General features: G+C 43.9%; 1 protein-coding gene across 8 annotated transcripts in view; it reads left to right on the top strand.

The window, feature by feature from the left end:
* LOC308138533 (transcription factor COE3) overlaps positions 1-22,396 on the top strand; it is a 70,000-nt gene extending 47,604 nt beyond the window's left edge. For 2 of the 8 annotated variants that reach the window (XM_080507686.1, XM_080507687.1), the window contains exons 9-17: positions 951-1,084; positions 1,296-1,422; positions 12,395-12,483; positions 17,490-17,555; positions 17,804-17,975; positions 18,410-18,595; positions 19,026-19,115; positions 20,519-20,546; positions 20,694-22,396. In XM_080507686.1, the coding sequence (XP_080363812.1) occupies positions 951-1,084; positions 1,296-1,422; positions 12,395-12,483; positions 17,490-17,555; positions 17,804-17,975; positions 18,410-18,595; positions 19,026-19,115; positions 20,519-20,546; positions 20,694-20,856 (1,055 nt within the window). In that variant the 3' untranslated portion in view covers positions 20,857-22,396. Of the gene's footprint in view, positions 1-950; positions 1,085-1,295; positions 1,423-12,394; positions 12,484-17,489; positions 17,556-17,803; positions 17,976-18,409; positions 18,596-19,025; positions 19,194-20,518 lie in introns of all 8 variants that reach the window. The other 6 variants (XM_080507689.1, XM_080507690.1, XM_080507691.1 and 3 more) reach the window with 4 other exon arrangements.
* The last annotated feature ends 938 nt before the right edge of the window (positions 22,397-23,334 follow it).

Genomic DNA, 23,334 nt, shown 5'->3' on the forward strand with positions numbered 1-23,334 from the left:
TGGAAGGGATAATAGAGGTTTAGAACTGAGCTTGTAAAACGAAAGAAAGGAACTTGCAGAAATAGTTGCTCACATTTTGAGGAACAGGAAAACATGCACAATTCATAGAGTATTAAAAGATATTGATGGAAATAGATTAAATTTGATATTGCTATTTTACGGCGAGCTGTCATGCTATTTCTGGTGTAAACACGGTGTTGTGCTGAACACCATATTAAGGTAATGCATCAAATGACAGTGAATGTGAGGCACCAGATCACTCAAATTAGATTATAATAACAACCCAGACTGTTGATGAATGGCAGAGCCACGTAGCAGAAGTCATGCCAGATGAAAAGCATTGTAATAAACAATATGAAATGGATTGAATCGATCACAAAAAGCAAGAAAAAAAAAAGTCAAGCTGAATAATTCATGAGTGCATTTCACGTTATGAAACCTGAAACTACACTCAGTGTGCCGGCACTGTACTGCACATGCAGAACAAAGGTAATGAAATAACATGAACCAGCAAAGCTTTAGCTTGTCATTTCCACTTTAACAGCCTGTATTCTTGACTCATTTAAGATGTGTTCAACTTTGAAATTTTACTGTACATGCGAGTGCATGCTTAATCAATTCTGATAGCTACATTTGCCCTGACACGTAATTTGCTCCATCAAATCATTTTCCTGGTGAGCCTGGCGTTTAGCCTTTGTGAAGTGGACCATTTGAAGGGTCTGCTTAACTACACCACTCCAGCGCGCTGATAAATGATTTTGATTCTCATGCCTTAAAGGACAAATCCATCATTTTTTTTTTTTTTCCAGAGGCAATTTCCATGATATGTCTTTGTGAGCGAGACACGAAGGGCTGAACGTAGAGGTGGTGCAGTTATGTGTCGGAGTGAAAAGAGACATGAGACTTGAAGCATAGGTGCTGAATTTGCTCTTCTCTTTGTGTTGGATAAGCAGCCACCCCATGCATCAAGGCTATCAGCCCAAGTGAGGGATGGACCACTGGAGGAGCCACTGTCATCATCATTGGGGACAACTTCTTTGATGGCCTACAAGTTGTGTTCGGCACGATGCTTGTATGGAGTGAGGTATGACGCTGATTTTTCAGATACGCCTAGAATTCAATAAACGTGTGCATAGTTTTAGTTTTTTTTTTTTTTTAGAGCGTATTTCTCAAACTATTTTGAAACTTTAAAACTGTTTGGAGAAAGCGTCCAGCCAGCGGTGATAACAATACACGCTCTGTAGCTTGTTATTGCACAGGGCTCATTATTTCTTTTCTTCCCCTCTGTAATCCAGCTGATAACTCCCCACGCCATCCGCGTCCAGACTCCACCTCGGCACATCCCCGGTGTTGTGGAAGTCACGCTGTCCTACAAGTCCAAGCAGTTCTGCAAAGGTGCCCCTGGGAGATTCGTCTATACTGGTGAGTCAAAACATTTTCTCTCTCTCTCCCCCTTCTGTTTCTCTTTCTACAGATTTCTGCTGTAACCCCCCCCCCCCTCTACCACACACTTTCTCACCTCTCTCTCTGGATGGAGCTCTCAACCCTGAGTCCAGGCACTAATAATGCACTAACCAGGGCCCCGGTCGCTGAATATTAAACGTGAGCGCTGCATGGCTCGCGAAAAGCTGTTCTCATGGAGGGGCTCCTACAAGTGCAACTCGATCCCCCTCTGACCTGCCATCATACAAGGGCGTTGCCAAGCTCTGTTAAACTCATGCAGTTCTCGCTATCTATCCTTTAGTGATACAGGTAATGCTCTCTGCTGATTTGCTGATTCTGTAAGCCAAAATGTGGTTTAACTTTTTTTTTATGAATCAGATTACAAATGCAATATCTGGGTTAAGTGCACGAGTACGTCTGAAGTTATTCTCATGTGTGTTCAACATGAATTCATAGGAGAGAAATTGCGCAACGAGATGAAGGAGGTGCGTATGTGTGAGCGAGACTGTGTGTGTGTGTGTGTGTCACACTCTAAGTAAAGGATCTGATTATCTTGGCTAACAGAAGGAAGTGGTGGTCTTATCTGTCATCATTGGTGAGGAGACAGAGGTTGCTGGGGTCAGAGCCTGTCTGACCTGGAAGCCTCTGTCTGTTCCACCTCTGATGGGCAGAATAAAATGGGGGTGCGTCAAAGCACTCTCACTTCCCCCAGCACTCCCAGGCCTTCAGCAGAGCCCTGGCCTTGAGCGGAGCAAGGCCAGCACTCTGCTGGAGCTGCACCCCCCCCTCTCACCCAACACGCAACCCCACCTCACCGAAACCCCATCCAGACCCCTCCATCCTGGGGCAGCTGTTTCTCATCAAGCCCCCCTCCTTCTCTCGCCCCCCCAAACCTCCACCACCACCACCACCACCCCCAGCCATCCGTCCCCTTCTCTTCCAACCGTGCAGTCTGGCCCAGCTCTCCTGCATTTAACCTCCCTAGCAGGAGCAGAGCAGAGGCCAACAAGGCACCGGGATAATGAAACAGGAGTGTAGTGTGGCTGCGTAACTGTATGTGTGTCTGTTTGTGTGAGAGTGAGTGATGTAGCGTGTGTGTGTGTGTGTGTGTGTTACTGCACAGCCCTGAGAAGGTGTATAAGTTAAGACATTAATGGCTTCTATAGCACCCTAGTGAAAGTGCCAGGTCCCTTAAGAACAGACCCCATTAGTCACAGAGGCTAAGCGGATTGGGATGATTACCATCAGGTTTTACTGGGGAAACGTGTCCCCTTCTCTCTATCTTTGTTGATCCCCCCCCCCCCCCCCCCCCCACCATTCTTCCTCTCTGTCTTCCCCGGGTTCCTACTCACTTCCAGTTAGTATAAAGATACAATTACCCCTGGAGGCAACGGTGGTACAATTGATTAGTGCGGTGAATTAAAAGAGAAAGTCACCAATAGACAAGTCCGGCTCCTCCACTCTGCTATTCCCTGTGTGGCTCACCCTGATTGTACAAGGGTTGACGCTTTAAAGAATGAAACCGTTAAAGGGAGCAGAATGCATAACGCAAGAATTAGGTGCCGCTGATTTCATATGTACAGTAATTGCTAGGTGAAAGGATGTTAGCTACTTCTCTCCGGCACTAAAAAGTGAATTGGCTGATGCATCGAGTGCACGGGAGTGGATCATGTATTTAAGAATGAAACAGCTCATTTCAAACCAGATCTTTTCTGCCGGTGCTACAGCACTTGAACAAATGGGACTACGTGAGCAAATAGATTTGAAATGACCCAGAGTTACAATAGCGGATTACATGGGCTGAAAAGGGTATGTAGTGACACCGCCGTCTAAAAGGCACTGAATGTTCTGGTGTCATATTGGAGAGCACCATGTGCATATCAAAGGTCTAGTTATCAAAGCATATGGCTTCAAGCGTGACTTGAGAGCACGGCTTGAGAGGAGTGCCTTTTTAGACCCTTTTTTTTTTTTCATGTTGACTCTTCTTGCACCACCACCCTAATTGTGGAGATTTAACTCGCTCAATTTAAGAAATTATCACAAATTACTAAGAGTCAACACAGAGGAGACTGCAGTCGACTCGAACAGCAGAGGGACACGTCCTCACTCGGGTTAGCACCCTGGAACCAATCCAAAACTCACAATCCATTCTCAGAAAGGGAGCACCCTGTAGTATATGTCAAATAATCCTGTTGGCATTGACTATCGAATGTTTAAAACACTAATGAGACAAACAGACATGCCCTGCTATATAAAACTTTACTATGCTGTCGATTACTGCCTGCTTCAAGTAGCTTATAACTTCTTTAATTGGCACATTTTTAAAGAAATGACATGCTGCCTATTTCCTTCTATTTTACAGTCTGTACCTTTTTACCTTCTCGGACAACATTCTCCCTTGGAACTTGCTAGCTTGTCCTCTGTCTAATCCATGTATTGGTTATCCATTGGTCAGGACAGGGCTGGTAGAACCAACTGTCAGCAAGGTTGTAGAAAATCAAAAGGAGAAAGTCGTGGCTGCACCTGAGTCAATACTTTATTATACTTTACACTTTATTAAGGACAGCGTGAGTTGGGTTTGATGGAATATTTCTAAACAAAAAGTCTCAATTTTCAGCCTCATTTGCAGCACCTTAGCCTTTTTACTGTGTAGTTACAGGAGTATATGAAGGAGTAAATCATAAATAAAAACGTGACCGTACAATTCATCCAATTTATGCTCCTAATTGCATCAGAGCTTTTGGTTTTCTATCTTGGCCAAGTTTCCATGAGAGCTCCCCTCCGGGGGCAGCGATGCAGGCCCTTGGTAATATGGTTCTGCAAGCAGTCCTAACACACTCCGCCACTATTTATCCTAATCAGTGACATCCACATAACCAGGATTGCTTAAAATGAACCCCTTCCGCGCCCCAGAAAACGCACATTTACCGGGACCCCATTTGTCATGGGTAAATTGAGGGTCAGTAAACTTCGCCTGTATCCTCCAGTGGGGATCCAGGACATGCATCATAACGTTAGGAGAGAATGATTGGCGAAGGCGAGCTGTCACACATTTGTCAGGGGGAAGGGAACATTATTTGCTAATTTCCCAAGCTGGGCACTGACAGGGTGCTTCGTCTTCAGACCTTTGGTGACCAGCATGGCTTCTCAGCTATTAGTACAAGTCAAGTGTTTTTTTTCCATGGTTTTCTCCCCCCCCCCCCCTTACTGTACAGCGGCAGTAATAAGAGCCTTTCGCGCGACCTCACAAAGCAGCAGCACACTGGGTGAAGGATTTTGGATGAAGCAGATGCCCCATACAGTGAGCGGCTCATGCCGGGCTTTAGTTGTGGCTAGACAGCCTTGAGGGCTGATGGATCACAAACTTTCCTCGTCAAGGTGACGCTATCGACTCCACTGCACCAAAATCTGACAAAATGGGTATGAGGCAGTCATTCATCAACATAAGGACAAAGGGGTCATGTGGGCTTCACTCAATACTGGTGGAGATCAAGAAATGTCAACCCTGGAAGGGATGGAAAAGGAAGATGTTGATGGTGCAGCAGTAAGGTCTCTTTTACAGCTACACTTCAAATACTATTTCCTATTATATGCATGGCCCATTAAAAAAAAAAAAAAAAAAAAAAAAAAAAACTAAATTTCTGCAAGGATATTTGTTTTACATGTTCACCCAAACTATGGCAACCTTGCTGTGAAGAAATCCAGAAATAGAAATAGTTTTATCCTGTCCTCAAGTCCAAAATTAAACTCACATCCTGTTTTACTCTTAGAAAGAGGGACAAAATGTTTTGTGGTCTTGGACTGTGTCTCCTCCTCCTCCTTCCCCCCCCAAAAAAAGACATTAAATAAACAAACACAGACGTCTTTATCAGAGCACATCAGATAGGGCCCTGCGCTGTCCAGCCTGTGAATTGGGCCTATCCTTATGTCTCCTCTCCGCCCTGCCGTTACTTTGAAGTCTCAGGCTCACAGGCTGATCAGATGGAGAGCTTCCTTTTCATTTCCTGTCCTGCAGGGTTGGGTTTGGTACTTCGCTGGTTGCTGGTCAGTGACGGGGTGTGGCCAACAGCAAAGATACGCTATAATCAAAGGCGTTCAAGGAGGAATGTAAACAGATCAGCGTTTGAGGAGGATTGCAAACAAGCACTTCATATGGGGGATGTATATTTACAGTCTTCAAAACATCCTCACAAATCATTGTAGATTCATTAAAAGAGCGCGTTGGGGGAAAAAAAAAAAAAAATGAAATCTTGCTGCTGTATGAAATATTACAACAAGAACAGATGACATAGGCCTTCATAAATGTCAGCGCCACAGTCAAGTGGGTTGTAACCAGTTGGCACAACAGTTTTAGCATGTGTCAAAGCATGTTATCCACGAGCCATATCCCCATACCTGCCTGTCTCATTACAACTCTGGTATTTAGCACGGGCTCCACAGGAGTGGAGCAGACACTCGTTGCCAAGTTAGATGGGCCTGGTTTGAAGGCCTTGTGAGCCTGTGTGCTGCGCGACAAGGTTCCACGGAGGAAGGTCCTTGTGTCCAATTAGAGGGCTGACGTGACACGTGCTCGCACTCCCCCACTGTCAGGCAGCTTGTCAGGTAGGCTTTGAGCAGCACACTGTGGCATTATTCCACAGCGTGTTATCAGCAAGTGACCTGTGAAATCCAGCTCCGGGAAATTGATTGAAATAAGTACTTGCAGTTGAGCATGTATTTCCCCCCCATTACATCTCTCCGTGAAATGTATTGTGGTTATCTTTCAAGAGAAAAATGAAAGTATGGGTGTGTGTTTTTTCCCTCCCTGTAAGGATAGTATTCATTGATTTAATTTTAATTGGACCCACTTTTTGTCCCACTGTATCGTTAGAGGTCTGTTTTGTAATGGCTCTTAAAATGGATTGTCCTCGCTAAGTCACAGTATCAGTCCTCTGCCACAGGAAAGAGAGACAGAGGAGGCAGGGAAGGGGGGGCTCTTGATAGACGAGGATCTTTCCCCTCCTCCTCCTCCTCCTCCTCCTCCTCCTCCTCCTCCTCCTCCTCTTTTTCTCTTCCTCCTCTTCTTGCCCCATTTTCAGTATGATCCACACCCAACGGGCTTTAAAAGAACTCCAGCCCCCTCAAGCCCCCTCCACTGCCGCATTTTGATTGAAATTCATCGGCAAGTTTATTGAGAAATGAATGAGGGAGGCAGCGCGGTATTGACTTTGAGAGGAAAACACAACTCATCTTGAATGAGGGGGAAAATGCGGCCGTAATTTAGCCGTCATCGATCTGTGCCCCGTCCATGTATTGATCTTCATTTTACAATATTAATTTGCGCTTGCAATCAGCTGTGAAGGGAACCCATTTGATTTCTGCTGGCCGGTAATGTGTGAAAGTCCGCCAACGTCCTTAGAGAAGTGGCACACATACTTTAGATGTCATCTAAGAGAATTGAACAGGTGTCTTTGGCCCTTTCTAATAATACAGCCGATATGAAGGGAGCCTGAAATTATGGATGTGCAATCTGTAACATTGCTCCCTTTTAACCGTGTTAATTACATTTTATCTGTTGCAGGAGCAATATCTGCAGGAGACTGTAACTGTCTAGGTTTTTTTTTTTTTTTTTCCATCTGTATTGGCTCAAAGTTCATGAAATTTCAATGAACATTGATCTGTCTCCATTGATTTATCTTAACTGCAGATCTTTGAAATTTTAATTTCCTGTTCAACTTGAGACTGCTGGAGATGGAATCACTGAGTGATAACTGGCTGCAGTGGATGGCGATGATATGGTCAGTGTTGAAACAGATGAGGTTTGCTCTGTGTGGGTTTGCCGTGAAAACTCAAATTTGGCTTGGTTTGAGTTTCTTTTATCTTCTTTTTTTTTAAAATGGTGTCTACATCTGCATGCATGTTTTATTTTCCCTGTACACTGGAACCAATCTTATTCAAGGAGCAGCAGCAGCATGACTTTGAATACTCCACCTTCCTGATATGCACCATATTCGGTTTTAACTCCTTACAGTAACACGGAGAGGAGATTTACTCTTTCTCCCGTCTCTCCCTCTCGTCAACTGCTGAACAGCAGCGAGAGGAACAGCAGCGAGAGACGGTCATTATGTTTGTTGACGCTGTTGTGAAGTGCATCCATCTAACAGACTGCTGGTGTCAAGAAGGCTTCACGTAGACTGTTTGACAAGTCAGAAATACAATAACACTTGAATGAACTTCTGCCTGTGCTGTTTATCTGTCTCCCCCTTTCCAACTCCCACTCCACCTCTAATTTGTGTTAAGGGGAAAGAAAAAAATAACTGCTCAATGGTGTAGGAGGAGTGGAGATAAGCTCGAAGCAGTTAAGTATAATTAGCGAAAGTAATAGCTGGCAAATGGCAACAAGGCTAGGTTTTTATCTCCTGGAAAGATAGAGTTATCGTAATAAGCTGTAATGGCTGGCAGGAATGCTAGTACTCTGTACAAGCTCCCATTCAGGCTCATAGACTTAACAAGGAACAATTTCCCTTGAATTTACTGCTTTCCTCAAACATTTCCCCATGTTTATACCCCGATACTGTAAGTCAATACATGTGTTCAATCCACTTTCATATAGACCGAGGGCACACACTGGTGTATTGCCATGTAAGCACTTCTGGCTGCCAGCATCGGCCATGTTACACTGTTCCTGTAGAGCGGTTACTCATGTCCTATTTCGAGGGAACATGGGGAAGGAGCAGCAGACCACACTCGGATGCCATGTACACGCCATCCACTCTACATTTTAAGTAAAGTGGCTGGACTGAGGCGGGCTGAAGGAGCTCTCAGAGAAAATGTGTTAGTGGCATGAAAGGGGACGGCAGATGAAGGCGTCAGATCAAAATAAGATTGGGAAGTGCACATTCCAGGCAGAGGAATTCCACTGAAGGTCTGCCACGGGCGCCTGAGCGCATGCGCCATATTCAAAATTGGAAATGATATGGTCACAGCTGCAGACCGAGTCATGCATTCCACTTCTTCATATTCTGAAACATGATCATTCACTCTCAGGAGAGAGAATCACTAAAATATTCATACAAATATTCCTCCAAACCTTCATGAGGGACAAGCACACTCTTCAGCAGGTCTGTTTCTATTTTTTGCCACTTATCATGCAAATTTTGCTCACGTGAGGCAATAATTTCTTTAAGTTATCAGCTATTTAATTTGAACATATTTGCTGTCATTTTGTCTCAGTATATTTGCACAGCCTGGATCCTGAAATTAAATCATCTTCCCTTTTGTAACACAAGCAAAAGGTGTAAGCAATATAATTGAACAATACAAGTAAGCTGTCTAAATCTGAGTGGAAAATGAGAGAAAATGAAAATTCTATTAGTCTCTAATGTCTCCCCCCATGTGCTCTTCATCTCCCCTGAAAAGTATTCAAATGCAAGCCCTGCCTTACCTCCCCGTGTCTCTTTTTCTCTAATTATCCATGAGGTCAGTAAGCAAAATGGGGAAGAAGCCAGGAGATCAATACAAATTATCCCTGAGCAAACCAGTGCTGACAGTTTGAATTGCAGCATATGTTTACCCAAAATCAGGCAATTTATCTTAATATCAGGCGAGTAATGCAGCAGGGGTGAGAGGTCACACAATCTCTCCACCTCATAATTACCCGCCTCTAAAACAGGAAAGTGGTATTGATTGGCCGCGGGCCGGGAAGCGGGCGTGACTGGAACGTGCCAGGGCCCCCCCCCCCCCCCTTCACTTACCCACCCCTATCATACCTCCCCCAGCGTTGCCCCCACCCCTCCACCTTCCTTGGTCCCTCCTCCCCTCGGCTAGACTCCCCACCCAGCGCAGGATTTATGGGATGTGTGTGGAGGGTTTCATGTTTCCTTGCAGCAATTGAGAAGCTGTGCAGGAGGGGTAAGGAGGGATGGCATGGCTCTTCCACACCCCCACTCAATTGCTCCAGCCAACCCCCCCCCCACCTCCTCTCTTTTACCTTATTGTGTTGGAGGGACACAGAGGACGCAACAAATTCTGGCACGCATGGAGTCACGCTGGAACGTCAGCGGAGCAACATTTGCTCTTTAGATTAGAGTTAAGTTTATGGCAGAGTGTGAAGTCGGAGCATAATGATGTTTCATGGATTAAAAAAGACAGGGGGTGAAGAGGTGGGGGCAAAAGCAGGGGGAAAAGGCTGCTGTCAATGTGTGTGGCATAAGAAAAAGTAAGAAGAGGAGTCCCGATGACTCTTGTAAAAGCTCAGCAGCTGAAAGAAAATCTTTGCTCGGAAGGAAAAATGTGCAGAGCAATGTAATGACTACACACATAACACATTTATTGTGGAGATTGAATATAAGTGCTCAGTATATATCATCAGCGGCTCTTACAGGATTATTGACATTGTCTGTGTCTGTCTGCACCAGTGTACATGCTACGACTACAAAACTGTCAACTCATCAACTGACAGCACCGTTTAGCGCTAATGCAAGTCTCCATCAGCTGTCAAAAGCATTTGCATGAAATCAATAGCAGATGGCGGTCTGTGTCACCAATTTCATTACGCTGGGGTTGTTACAAAGATCATCTCCATGATAGATGAGATGGCGACATGTCGACATGTGGAGATCATGCCTGACACTCGGACTGCCACTGCGGAACAGTGAGCCTGCGTTTAACACGCGGAGGAGGCAACTTCAACTGTATTTAGCTATGATATTCTGCATAAACCCAGTAGTAATTCGGGGTACCGTACCCTCCAAATCACATTCATTGTAATCCGTGGGTCTGCATTTACAGTAGGGCACCATTATCGTTGGAAAGGCACATCAAACAGAACAACTTCTCCCAACCCGGGTCTCGTCCTGTACTGTACGTTTCTCCGGCTGTGTTCCCAGCATGCCTGGCGGGTTGTGTAGGCCCCAGCTGAGGCAGAGGACAGGAGAGCGTGATGTATCACCCTGAGAGAGCCCACTGACAGCCTCTGATGATGGATGGCCTGATTATGGAGTGCTTTTTACACATACACAATTTACATCACACTGAGCAGCGGGGTCTGGCAAGGGCTGCCGCGCATACACTCTCTCAGCCGGGCACGTGCACTCACACTCACACTCGCTTTAACACATATACACATCTATGGGACTACCAGAGTGCATAGATAAGAAAGGGGGGGGGGGGGGTTGGAAATAACAAAAGAAAGGGGGCAAATTCCCGGCTCCAGCCTTGTCATATGCGATCAATACGGCAGATCAATCCTTTATTAAGGAGAAGATGTCTTTCTAACACATTCCAAAACAGGCCTTTGTCATTTCGGTATACATGATGACATGTCAAATCAGATTTCCAGCAGTTTATGTTGCCGTGGCGTGGGGGTTATTCAGGTGTATCTGGCCTATAGGGTTGAACACCAGTGTATTTGTAAGCGAGATCCCTGCTATCGATTAGCACCCCGCATTGTCCATGCTTGAACACATAATTGCTCCGTCTGATCACGGTCGGACTAGCAATTACTGTATTCAAGTTTTGGCCCAAGTGGTGCATGTGTTCGATTGTATGTATGTTTCTGTGAGAGTACATGACTACTGTATGTATGCATGAGCAGGTACAGTGTGTGTGTGTGTGTGTGTGTGTGTGTGTGAATGTGTGTGTGTGTGTGTGCGTGTGTGTGTGTGTGTGTGTGTGTGTAGCTCCGGGTTGTGTGTGAAGACTTGTTTAGAGGAGAGCGAACAAAAGGAAGAATGAGAAACATAAATGTTCGTTTCCCTGCCGTGACTCCTTGGCTCGTGCTTCAGTGGCCCTGCCTGCCTCCCTGCGCGTGTGTGTGTGTGTGTGTGTGTGTGTGTGTGTGTGTGTGTGTGTGTGTGTGTGTGTGTGTGTGTGTGTGTGTGTGTGTGTGTGTGTGTGTGTGTGTGTGTGTGTGTGTGAGGGGGGGGGAGCGTTTGCTTGCTTTCACATTCTCTGGTGTTCAGCAGGTTCAGCGAGCTGTGCGGTGTTAATGCTGAAATTACATGCTGAGTAATGAGTGATGGGCCAAATTACAGGGTGAACAATGAATAGAGGCAGGCAGCTCTTATTAGTCTCCATAGAAAGCCATTGATTTATGAAGCGCCTTGCTCGGCGGAGTTACTCTCCTGAAAATGATATCTACATTGAGAAGTGATGTTCTCTATTAAGTCGTTCCTTCCCCCTTTGCACTGCTCACCCCCTTCCTTCCCCTCCACCCCTCCTTCTCTCCTCTGCCCTCCCAGCCTCCACTTGTCCTGCCTATGAGTGTACACATGATTGTTTAGAATCAGACGGAGCTGTAAGGAAACCTTCAATTACCCATTAGGACTGTCAGACATAAAACGCCCTGCTCTCACCAAAGTCTGGGTTATGATTCATTTACTTTGTGCCTCTGATTCATCGCCCAATATGCCTCATGCCCCAGATTACTATTTGAGGGGTGGGAGAGATTAATGGCTCCATGGGATCTGCCGCCGTATTTCACAGACCCAGTGTTGCAGTACAGTTGGTGCAGAAGGTTGAAATGACAGCAACTTACACTAGATCAATGTGTGGACAGCCTTTCACAGATTATTAAAGCTCTGTTAGATTAAAAGACCCTCGCTATGTAGTTTGCTGTAGTCAATATTCTCAGGCAGATAAAAAAAAAGGGGGAGGGTTTCTGTGAAGGATCCTCAGACTGATGTAGGTCATCACGGCTGTTAATGGAATAGCACTTGGTGACACAAGTGTCAGAGGAACCTGTGTCATTTTCCATCACATGCCCCCCCCCCCCCCCCCCCAGAGCCACTGATGTTTCATAAAAATTGTCTCACCCCTGAGGTTTTGACAAAATTAGGCATTCCGAAATGACTTTTGTTCTGTAAACTCTTAACAGATTTCTCAATTAGTTTCCCTCCGTCTTTGACAAAATTAACCCTGAAATTGTTTAATACTAACCATTTTATATCCTCCCTTCCGCTCTTTCTTTCAGCCCTCAATGAGCCAACCATCGACTATGGTTTCCAGAGGCTGCAGAAGGTCATCCCCAGACACCCCGGCGACCCTGAGAGGTTACCAAAGGTCAGTCAGGCATCGCTGCTGCACATTAGAAACACCGAGCTCCGATGACACGGTCCTGTTTTGGGTAAAAACGGCTTGATACTCTTTATTGTGACAAACAAAACAACATCACCATCAACTGAGAGCACCGTGACCCTAAACAGCTTCGCCTCGCATATGTGGCTTACCCACTAACCAGTGTGGTAATGGTATTGGTTTTGTGTGTGGAGAGAGGCGTAAACTCTCTGTGTGGTAAAATAGCTCAATCAGGCGTTTTCCTCTCCAGTAGTCTGTGGAGATGGTAATCTGGTCAGAAACGACGTCTGCACCCTCATTACCCCACTCATGTTTTCCTTTCATTTTCTGCAGCTCGATTTGGTTTAATCTTTTGTTTACAGAACCCTGTGCCGTAAACCCCCTCGTCTTACTGCAGCTAATAGACAGAGACTGCATGTTATTATGCTTTGGCTTTCTTATTGTTTTCTTTTGAACCCGGGTGAAGGAGTTGAAAGCCCCATCAGTTTTAGACACACTGTTGTGGCACATAAATAGGCTGCCATATTGAAAGATCTGAGCCTGAAAAACTAAGGTGTACACATTAACAAAATAAAAAATCTCTTTGATTCTTTTATTCCGTTCCCTCTCTTTGATTCCCTCACCCTTTTTCCTATTGATAAAATCTCACTGTGTTTTCACTAATTGCTACCCTGCCAGTAACTATTTTGATGACTGACGTTCCAGATGTGTCAAGTGTAATAATATGACTGATTAGTACATTCAAAACCCCTCGGCATGTAGTAAAGTGGAGGCCACCTCGGAGTTTTAATAATACTGTAAAACCTTTAAAGACCTTATCTATTAAATCCCAGCATGCAACACAGCAATATCATTAATGTCCAACGGACAATTTAATAAAGAACAGACCGTGTGGTAGCTATAGAAGTTTGACCAAAGCGATGTGGAGAAATAGAACATCACAGCTAGTCCCTGGCTCAGTATATGAAGTGTTTCAATTAGACCCGGTCCCTGTGGAGACAGGAAACAACACCTAGACATGAAATGTTACTCTAATTTCAACTGTAAACGTAGACCAAAAGGTAAAGTACACTTTACCTTTAATATCCACATGACTCCTTCCATCTCCGCAGGCATCACCGGTCAATCGGGCTCCACTGTTTCTATTTTATAAAGTCACGCAGTGTCTTTGTGAAAACCACATCTCTCGAAACAAAGAGAGCAACGATGTTAAACCCGGCTTTATTACAGAAAAACCTCACTTTTTTTTTTTCTTTCTTCCTCGGGTAGAAAAACGTCGTTTGGCTCAGAGACAGATTTTGACACTGAACCTAAGATTAGTTTCCTGGGTGTGTGTGTATACTTAATATAGCACGCTCTCCCAGCCTTTGCATGAAACAATCACACAGTGAGATGAAACCCTGCACTTCCAATAAACAACATAAATATTTGATTTGCTCTCTAATGGACCCAAATATGGGGTTCAGGGGGCATGTAAATGATCCCACCAAGTGATTCGTCATTGTTAAGCTTGCCATCTGAGGGTCAGCTCTCGGGGTCAAAAGCACATTCCCAATAAAACAGCCTGCGGCGGGCCGAAGCTGGCATGTACATTTGGAATGAGAACAGAAAAGGCATATAGAGAACAGCCATTACAGGGTGCAGGTGAGGTAGGGAGACTCTATAAAAAGAAGATAAAGCTGGAGGACGCGGGGTGTGCATTAGCAGAAAGGCAAATCGACACCAAGCTCACTCACCGCCTCCATCCCCCCCCCCCCCTCTCATGACTTCACCCTCCAGTTGATAATATTACTGCGCTATTGATTTCCACCAGCCTTCTCCCTGGGACCAGTAAGACACGTGGTAATTGTAAGGAGACAGAAAGCCAATATGGGAGTGCTCATGGATAGCAAGGGATGCACGCTAATATTGTTGCTACACAGAGAAAAAAAGGGGGGAAGCTGCCTCTGATTGAAGTTTACCTCGTAATTCTAAGACAACATCGTAGATGACAGTCTGACCCTGTGGGAGGAGTGGAGATATAAAAATTCAATGCAAAGTCCAGGGTGAATATGAAAGTAATAAGTGTGAGCAGTCAAGTGATGAGAAAGGAGATTGGTTTGCGGGCATCGCGTTAAGTGAAGAGAGACTTTGGAATTCACCCTCCTTTTTAAGATCTTGTTATAAAACAATTTTCTATTCATAATATAAAAAAGACAATTTATAATACCATTTTGTGCCCTCTGGCAGTAATGGACAAATAGACTGGATATCACATTATATCACACTCAATTTCTCTCTTCTGTAACAAATTAGATTCATTATGAAATTAAAAGTGGAAACTCAATATTGTTTTATTATTAAGCTGATTGCTTTGGATTCTTTTCTTTCCTCCCAAAATGAGCATAAGCCCATTCTTTTCCAATTCTTTGTGTAATCCACAAGGAGAAAATATTACAAATGTGTTCATGTCAAGCAATTACCCATGTATTTAAATGAATCTCTCTTCCTGTGCTCTTTGAAGTACCTTCATCTAATGGCCCTATGCTTCTAAATGCATTCATTACCTCAGGCTAGAGCTAACAGAGTAATTGCCTTACAGTTTTATAATGGCATTAGCACTCCAAGCTACATAACCTAGGCCCTCTTTTATTAACTGTGATAATATAAATACAACATCCATGTTAATCTAGTGCTTGAAGAATCACATTTGGGCTCTTCCAGACCACATCTCCTTATTGTTAGATATTTTTTATAACACATCATTTGTTATGACTTCCCACTTATTATTTTTTTCTTCTTCATGGCAATAACATAAAACAGCCTCTAAATCTGAGGTGATCTGTCATGTGAGCGGCTCCATTTAAACAGTTGCGGAACACGGGACCTTTATGCAAAGCACGGCAAACAATGGAAGGAAATCTGTCACGCATTTGTCACAGAACAACAGAAATCATTTGAAGCCTTTAATTGTTTCAATTTAACATGGTGTGTTCTGATATGTCTCCATGACAAGAAAGCCAATTACACTTATGCTGGAGCAGTATTGAGATTTACATGGAAATGCCCTCAGAACACTATTCCGTGTTAATCGTATTCACAGCGTGAGCTGATACGCATGAAAGCGTCTCGTCAGAAAGAAAACAAACTTCTGCCTTGATTGGGTGCAGCACTTCTCATCATCCGCGGATATGACTAGGTTGCCACTTAAGCATAGCCCTGCGAGTCAGCTTGGTTAGTTAAGACACCACGCGGTAAACGACAGATTAAGGATGAGAGGCAATATCGCTTTCTCTCCTCCTTTTTCCAAGCTGTCCTTATGTCACTGCTGCAAAGTACCATATGGACAAGGAGGGAGGGGACGTTTTACAGAGAATGAAACATGGCTTGCGTGCGCGACAGTCTTAATTGCTTTAATTGTTGTTTAAAATTGAGAGCCATGTAGAAGATCTTGAAATATGATAGAATAGATTATTGGTAATTATTAACTGCAGACAAAAAGAAAGAAAACCACTTTATCTCACTCAGCAAGAGAGAGAGAAATCTGTTCTGCCTGATGAGAACACATCAAGACAGCTGGTCCTCTCATTTAGTCTACCTGCCTCACGACAACCATAATTCTTTATTTGTATGCAAACTAGATGCATGCAACGTTGAGCATACACACCAATTTCAGAGGTAAATGCCCATTCTAAGAGCCACCCATCCGGTAACTTGGGGTGGATTAAGCGATATGTTTCTATAAGAGAGCATGGCATACGCTGGAAGTGGCTTCTACAGTGATTCATCTTGATAAATCAAGGACTGTGGTAGATATGCTCCTCAGGATGAAAGGGCCCATACACACACTCCGTACACACTACATACGCTGTGCCTTGGAAATGCAGGCCAAGTCTTGGAGGCCGCTGTTTGAAGGCGCGAAGGCTGTGTTTACATTCATTTACGGCAGCTGCCGTCTTAATCCCACACTGCTATTGCCAAGTGATGGAACACTTCAGACAAATTACCGAGGCCCGCAAAAGAAAACACAGCGAATGTGGGAAGAAAACAAGCGCCATCTGAGATGTTTCTGGTGACAGATTTGCATTGCTTTTAACCGGGGTTCTAACAGCACAGTCGACAAATCTCTGCTCTACAGCAGGTGACAACAAGCGAGCGTTTTAAAAACACACGCAACCGCCATGTCTGCAACTTGCCTTTGTCAGATTAAATGCACTCGAAGAGGAGGAGAGAGGTTTTCATAGAGCATATTGCCTTCTGTATTATAGAAAACAAAGAGAGCAGTCTGGTTGCTTGAGAGGGATTTAATTGTAAGTGCTGAATTCAAAGAGCAGATAAAGACACACAAACGGGCCAAGCCCCACCTAGCTGAAAGCCCAAAACGGAGTGGGGGGGGAACAGAATTTGGGGCCAACTCATTTTCAGTGTTAAGAGCCAAAGCAACACAGCTAATCCGCATTGTCAAGCGGGGGCAAGCATGCAGACATGGATAAGACCACATCCTGAGCATCCGTGTCCCCAAGGCACAAGCACCCAGCTCTTGCTGGATGGGAAGTCATTTGTGAAGTCCTTTGCAACAGCCAGTCAAAGAGGTTAATTGAAAAATTCCTTAATGTCATTACAACAGAACTAGATTAACCCAGAGCTAATTCACTTTATTGTTCTGAAGAGAGGGGACTCAGCGTTGAACTCCGGAGCAAACGTGAAGCCTAGAATCAGGGGTGAGGTGTTGTTTTTAAAGGACTATGCCAGTTTAATTAAGATAGGAAACATTATTCACTGCTCTGCATGGATGGAAGGAAGAAGCAAACTGGTAGTGGTGTATAAACGCAGCTCCGGTGCCTCTTAAATCAAGCTGGCTTTTTATTTAGGCTTCTGAATATGTAAACATTCCGAAAGCTCCCCGCTGGTTAATGCCGCCGCAGATATTGTTTGCTACTGCACGAACGACAGGGTTCTCCGACATAACCTCTCCGGGTCCTAACATTTACTCTCCCTGCTTTCCTCATCAGGAGGTGCTACTGAAGAGGGCGGCTGATCTCGTCGAAGCCCTGTATGGAATGCCCCACAACAATCAGGTCAGCATTTGCGCAGCTGCTTTCAGGTTGTGCACAACTCCGTTCAATGAGGAAAACAAATGAAAATTTACTGATCGCATCACCAAAGGGTATATTTTCACCACTATATCTGGAACAATGTAGGCTACATGTATTGTTGAGTTAACCATATAGCCATGAACCATGCATCAAAGAGAAAGCATCGCTATAAAAAAAAAAGAAAAAAAAAACATAAATAACAAAACCTCTGCCTTCTCTGCGCTTCTCAGGAGATCATTCTGAAGAGGGCAGCTGACATCGCCGAGGCCCTGTACAGCGTTCCCCGCAACCACAACCAGATCCCCTCTCTCGCTAACACAGCCTCCCACGGCATGATGGGAGTCAACTCCTTCAGCAGCCAACTAGCAGTCAATGTGTCTGAGTCACAAGGGAACGACCAAGGTATGTGATTTAGGGTCTGGCTCCATAACTCGGGGCTTCTCAAACATATGGCGCAGGGTCCTGCAAGGGGTCCTTCAGGGTACTCCAGGGGTGTTGCAGCAAAATGAGAAATAGTTAAACTCCACTTCTTTTTTTTTTTTTACTCATTAAAAAAGAGAAAATTGATAGACATTATGTTTTTGAACATTTTGCTGTCGACGTCCTCATAGGCAGTTAAAGGGGGGCAATTAAGTGCCGGCTTCTTCTCTTATTAAACTGACATCTGCAGTGTGTGCTGGTATAAAAGTGCTTGATTGCAACAGTAAATTTCCAGTGTCATTTACTGTAATCAATGGACTTTTTTTTTTTTTTTTTTCTAACACCCCTTGTAAATACAACACTGAAGGAAAGAAATGAATGAATATCCTTTTCCATTTCCCACCCGTGCTATTCAGTGGGCTACAGCCGGAACACCAGCAGCGTGTCCCCCCGGGGCTACATCTCCAGCAGCACCCCACAGCAGTCGAGCTACAACACCGTCAGCAACAGCATGAATGGCTACGGCAACGCCGGTATGAACCTGGGAGTGCCAAGCTCCCCTGGGTTCCTCAACGGATCCTCTGCCAACTCCCCATATGGAAGTGAGTAGCTTGCCACTATTGCACGCTGTAGTAGCACTAAGCCGCCGCTGATTTAATTCCAGCTCCCACATTCGTTTTCACTCCAATGAATCATTTCTGACGGGGTTAAAATATTATCGAGGGTGATAATATATTGCTTTTCACTCACACGTACTTGTTTCGCCGAGGCACTTCTAAGGACACACGTGTAGCCCGGAATTAAACAAAGTATCCTATTTTTATGTGTATTTTTTAACCATATGCCACCTGTGTTTGTTCAACCGGACAAGATGTTGATGGTAGGGGCCTGTGAGTACTGATCATGTATCCCCCCTGGCAGTAATACTATCCCAGCCTTACCTTAACTGCCCTCTCCCTCTCGAGTACTACTCACAGCATGTTCTCACTCTCGCCCTCCCTCCTTCCTTCTCCTCTCCTATCGCCTCTGCAGTTAAACAAAAGAGCGCCTTCGCCCCTGTGGTCCGACCCCAGGCCTCCCCACCCCCCTCCTGCACCAGCGCCAACGGCAACGGACTGCAAGGTGAGCCCCCCTCACCCCCTCATCCCTTCCCCACGGACTACTGGTCAGATACCGCTGCTCAGGCCTCTGTCCGGTTCGGTGAGGGATTAATCATTACAAATATATGCATTTTGACAGGCCAATTTACACCTTTCACTTCACATTCAAATACACACTCGCGCACACACACGCACCCACACTCACACACACACATATACATGCATACACACACACACTGCTGTTGGATTGCGAGTGTTATGTTGTCTGTGCAAACACAAAGTACATCCTTGTTGCCCTTTCATACAAATGATCCGCTCTGATGTCGCAGGAAAAGACCTTCCCAGAATTGTTTTAGTAATTATGTTTATTAGGTTTTGTGCATGTGTCATGACCAACATGATTGCTTTGAAAACAAGCTTAGCCGTAGTGTGTGCCCCAAGATTAATAACATTGGGCTTAATGAAGTGGGAAATTAAAGTTCATCTTGCTACACGTTCATACTTATTAATACATGTTGTGCAGAAATTAATGAGCAATGCCTTGCCATCATCTGCGCTGGCAAACTTAAAAGCATTTCAACCATGACTCTACAAATATACTCAGTGCAATATAATAATATATCATTCCAGCACTTCACTAGTCGCCTAATTGTTAAAACGTGTGAAAATACTGAATATATAAACTCTCAGGGTGAGGTACAGTTGCTAATGATATCCTAAGCAGATGGTGTTGGTAAAATAACGGAAGCTACCTTTGATCTTGTCTAATCTCTCTTGGATAATGACGCAGAGGCGCAACTTAGGGAACGTGGAAATGTAGGACTAATGTGCTGTTCAGCGCTGGAGAGTCAAGGATAAAGAGACGAGTGGAGGAGAGGGGAGCGAGAGAGAGAATGAATCTGAGGGGAGTCTGAGGAGTGTCTGGTACTGTAGCGGCGTGGCATTGTGGGAAGTGACCGTGTTGTTGCTCTGCCGTCACCACGGCCGCATCTCCTGGGAGTCTGGGCCACTGTTTGCCATTACCCCAACGCCAGGAGAAATATCACACATAGCAGGGCTGGCATGCTGGGGGCTGAAATGTCAGAGCAGGAGGGAGGTTTTCAAACTCTGCCCCGTTAGGAGGACGTGCGGCAGCAGGCTGGCCGACACGGCAAACACTCGCAAGCACATACGCAAACAGGCACATTCAGGCATACATTCACGCACTTGTGCAATGTCAGATGGCTGCACTCCCACACACATTCATATTTATATTCTCACACACACACACACACACACACACACACACACACACACACACACACACACATGCACATACACTAACATGCATGCAATGAATTTTAGCATTTTAATATTTTTTCTACATCTGTTGTGGCCTAATGAAGTAATCACTGTTTTGTTTTTGTCTCCTTTTTTCGTCCTCAGCCATGTCCGGTCTGGTTGTCCCTCCAATGTAAATGCACTTTCGTCCTCTCAAGCACCAGTCTACACACTACCCCCCCCCCCCACCCCCCCCCCCCCCCCTCCACCCCACTTTCCCCCAAACACACTGCAAAATGCTGGTGTAATGTATAGTTAACCGCTTGTTCTGTTTTTAAAGACAAAACAGAAAAAAAAGAAAAGAAAGACGTGTTTTTTTTCTTTTTAATGACTTTCACAAACCTGCAGACAACAAGGATTTCACAAGGAACAATATTTCTTTTCTGTGGGATTTTTTTTTCCCCCCCTTCCTGTATATTTTTTCCCCATTTTATCACCCTTGAAGAGGACACGGGATGATGAAGGGTTTATTTTGTATACCTGTCGGGTTGCGCTTCGGCCTCGGATACGTCCAATCAGCCACACATTCAATACTGAAGGGACTCTGTGGACTCACCATCTGTTGTAAAGTAAAAACACTGATGTACAGTACATTTGCCAATGAACTTGTTTGCCTCAGAAATTGTTTTTTCTGTTTCAACTCTCTTTTAATAGATTCACAACAGTTGTGCGTCTTTATAATGTGACTTTTTTGTATTTTTATGTGTGAGAAAAATACACAGGGGCCAAGAACAGTTTGAATTTCAACTGGAAAAATATATGAGATATATAATGTAGAAAAATTGATCATAAAAGTACAAACAAATGCGAGTTAAAAACGGGGCGGGGCTGGGCGGGTAAGGTTGTGTCATGTTTCATTCCTGCATTTTAACTTAAATTTTGTAATTTATTGTAGCTAGAAATCATCTTCAAAAGTTAAAAAAAAAAAAATCCTGTTTGATTCAACAAGCACACTGACGTGTACAAAACACTGCTCTGTTGATGAATATGATGTACTTCCATGTCTAGAGCTTCCTTTTAAAAGCAAGTGTGTTTTGCCATGTTTTTCAACTTTTTTGCTAGCACTGTATATTAATGCATTCCTAGGCTACTGTGAAGTCTGTTTCTTGTTGATGAGGAGCAGTCTCCCCCTTCTAGCTCCAAAATCCCTTATGTGTTTTATATGTGGTTAAAAATTGTAGACTATTGTGATATTGCCAAACTTGTGCTAAATATTTATACATCTGTCTTTTCCATGTTCTTTTAGACCAACAAAAATGTTGAAAAAACAAAATGAAAAACCCATTGAGAATGTAGGAGTATAGTAGTTCATCGTCATATTTCTGTTCAAACACACACTTGCGCTCACTGAGGGAAATTTTGTAACATATCAACTATAAATAATGTATTTATCTCTGAAATTTTGTATATTGCTTTTCATTATGTATGTATTAATCGTCATGCCCTTAATATAGTGATGCAGCACAGATAATTCAGCCAAGAACTGTTGCCTTCATTTGTTTTTCTTTTTGTATTTGATGAAATGCAATGTGCATATAATTCATGTGTATCCTCCAAAATTTGTGTTACTCCGTCAAGACTCTCTGTCCATTTTTTTTAAAGGGGAAGTCAAACTTCATTGTTTATTTTTATATTGATTTTAAATTATCTATACAGACCATTTTGGAGAAAAACTTTGTTGGTTGTATTGTCAAATAAATTGTTTGTGACCCATATGATAGTTGTTAAGATCCAATAGAGACTAATGTGCATGAGGGACAACCTTGGAGATAAAAAAAAAAAAACACTCCATTTGTGGTTGTATTTTTTCTGTTTTGTAGACTGTATAGAAGTCATTTTTACTCACCACTTATGACTCTGCCACATAGCTTACATGTGTTTACAGGGAAGAAAATTTAAAAATGTCAACATTTGGAATGGAAACAGAAATGAATAAGTGATGTTTTATTAAAAATTTTCAGTAAAAACACAATAGCACCTCAACTGTGGACTTCTTCAGCTTTGAGTACAGTTTGGCTGGCAGACAAACTGACAATCAGGAACAAGGAGAAAGAAAAAAAGAAAAAGACAGTCGAAAGCTCTGAGGACAAACCTGTGATTCGTCTGTAAGATGTAGTGTTTTAGACATTGCTATAGAGATAATTGTTTGAAACCTGTGGAAAAAGTGTAACATCTATAAAAAAGATGAAAACTGCGCTTAACTCATATTCTTTCAGCAAAGCACTTTGACATTGTGACATATTCCTACTGGTCTTTGTATCAGCATATTCTGCATATGTGGTGCTTCAAAGGTTCATTGTAGTCATTCATAAACAGCTGCAAGCTTTTTATTCAAAGCACCCCAAATGGGGCTCATTCAAATCCCTCATTTCATTGCATTAAGCCTCCTAGTTAATAAAGAATCAATACATTGAAAGAGCAAGGTTATCCTTTGTCTATAAGGGCTGGTATCGTTTTGAACCTCTTATAGTTTGCGCGCTGAAAGGAGGGCCATGGTGAAATCTATACTCATCAAGTGGGTCAAACAGAAGGATAGAAGTGTTTGAGGGAAGAATAGTGGTTCTCCTTAAAAACAACTGAGCATCTTATCTGGCATCCTGAGTGGTTGCCGAGTGCAGGTCACAAAATGTCAATTTCTCATCAAGGCAACATTGTCAGAGGCCACCTCAGCCTTTAATGCACAATTAAACGACAGCAACCTGAGTGGCAATCAGCATATCACAGCTTATTATGTCAGGCGGCTATGCAAAGATCTCCCGGTGCAGTGATAGTCCAGGAGCTGCTGATAGCGCAAAGGACAGATACACTCAAAAGGGCCATTTAATTTTCAGCTGCCTCGCGCGCTTCAAATCATTCCCTCGATAATCCAGCGTGTCTGATAACAATAGCCACGCATCCAGCTTCCTGACGTTGCATTATCT

Source organism: Blennius ocellaris, assembly GCF_963422515.1.
Source record: "Blennius ocellaris genome assembly, chromosome: 13".
Taxonomy (NCBI): Eukaryota; Metazoa; Chordata; class Actinopteri; order Blenniiformes; family Blenniidae; genus Blennius; species Blennius ocellaris.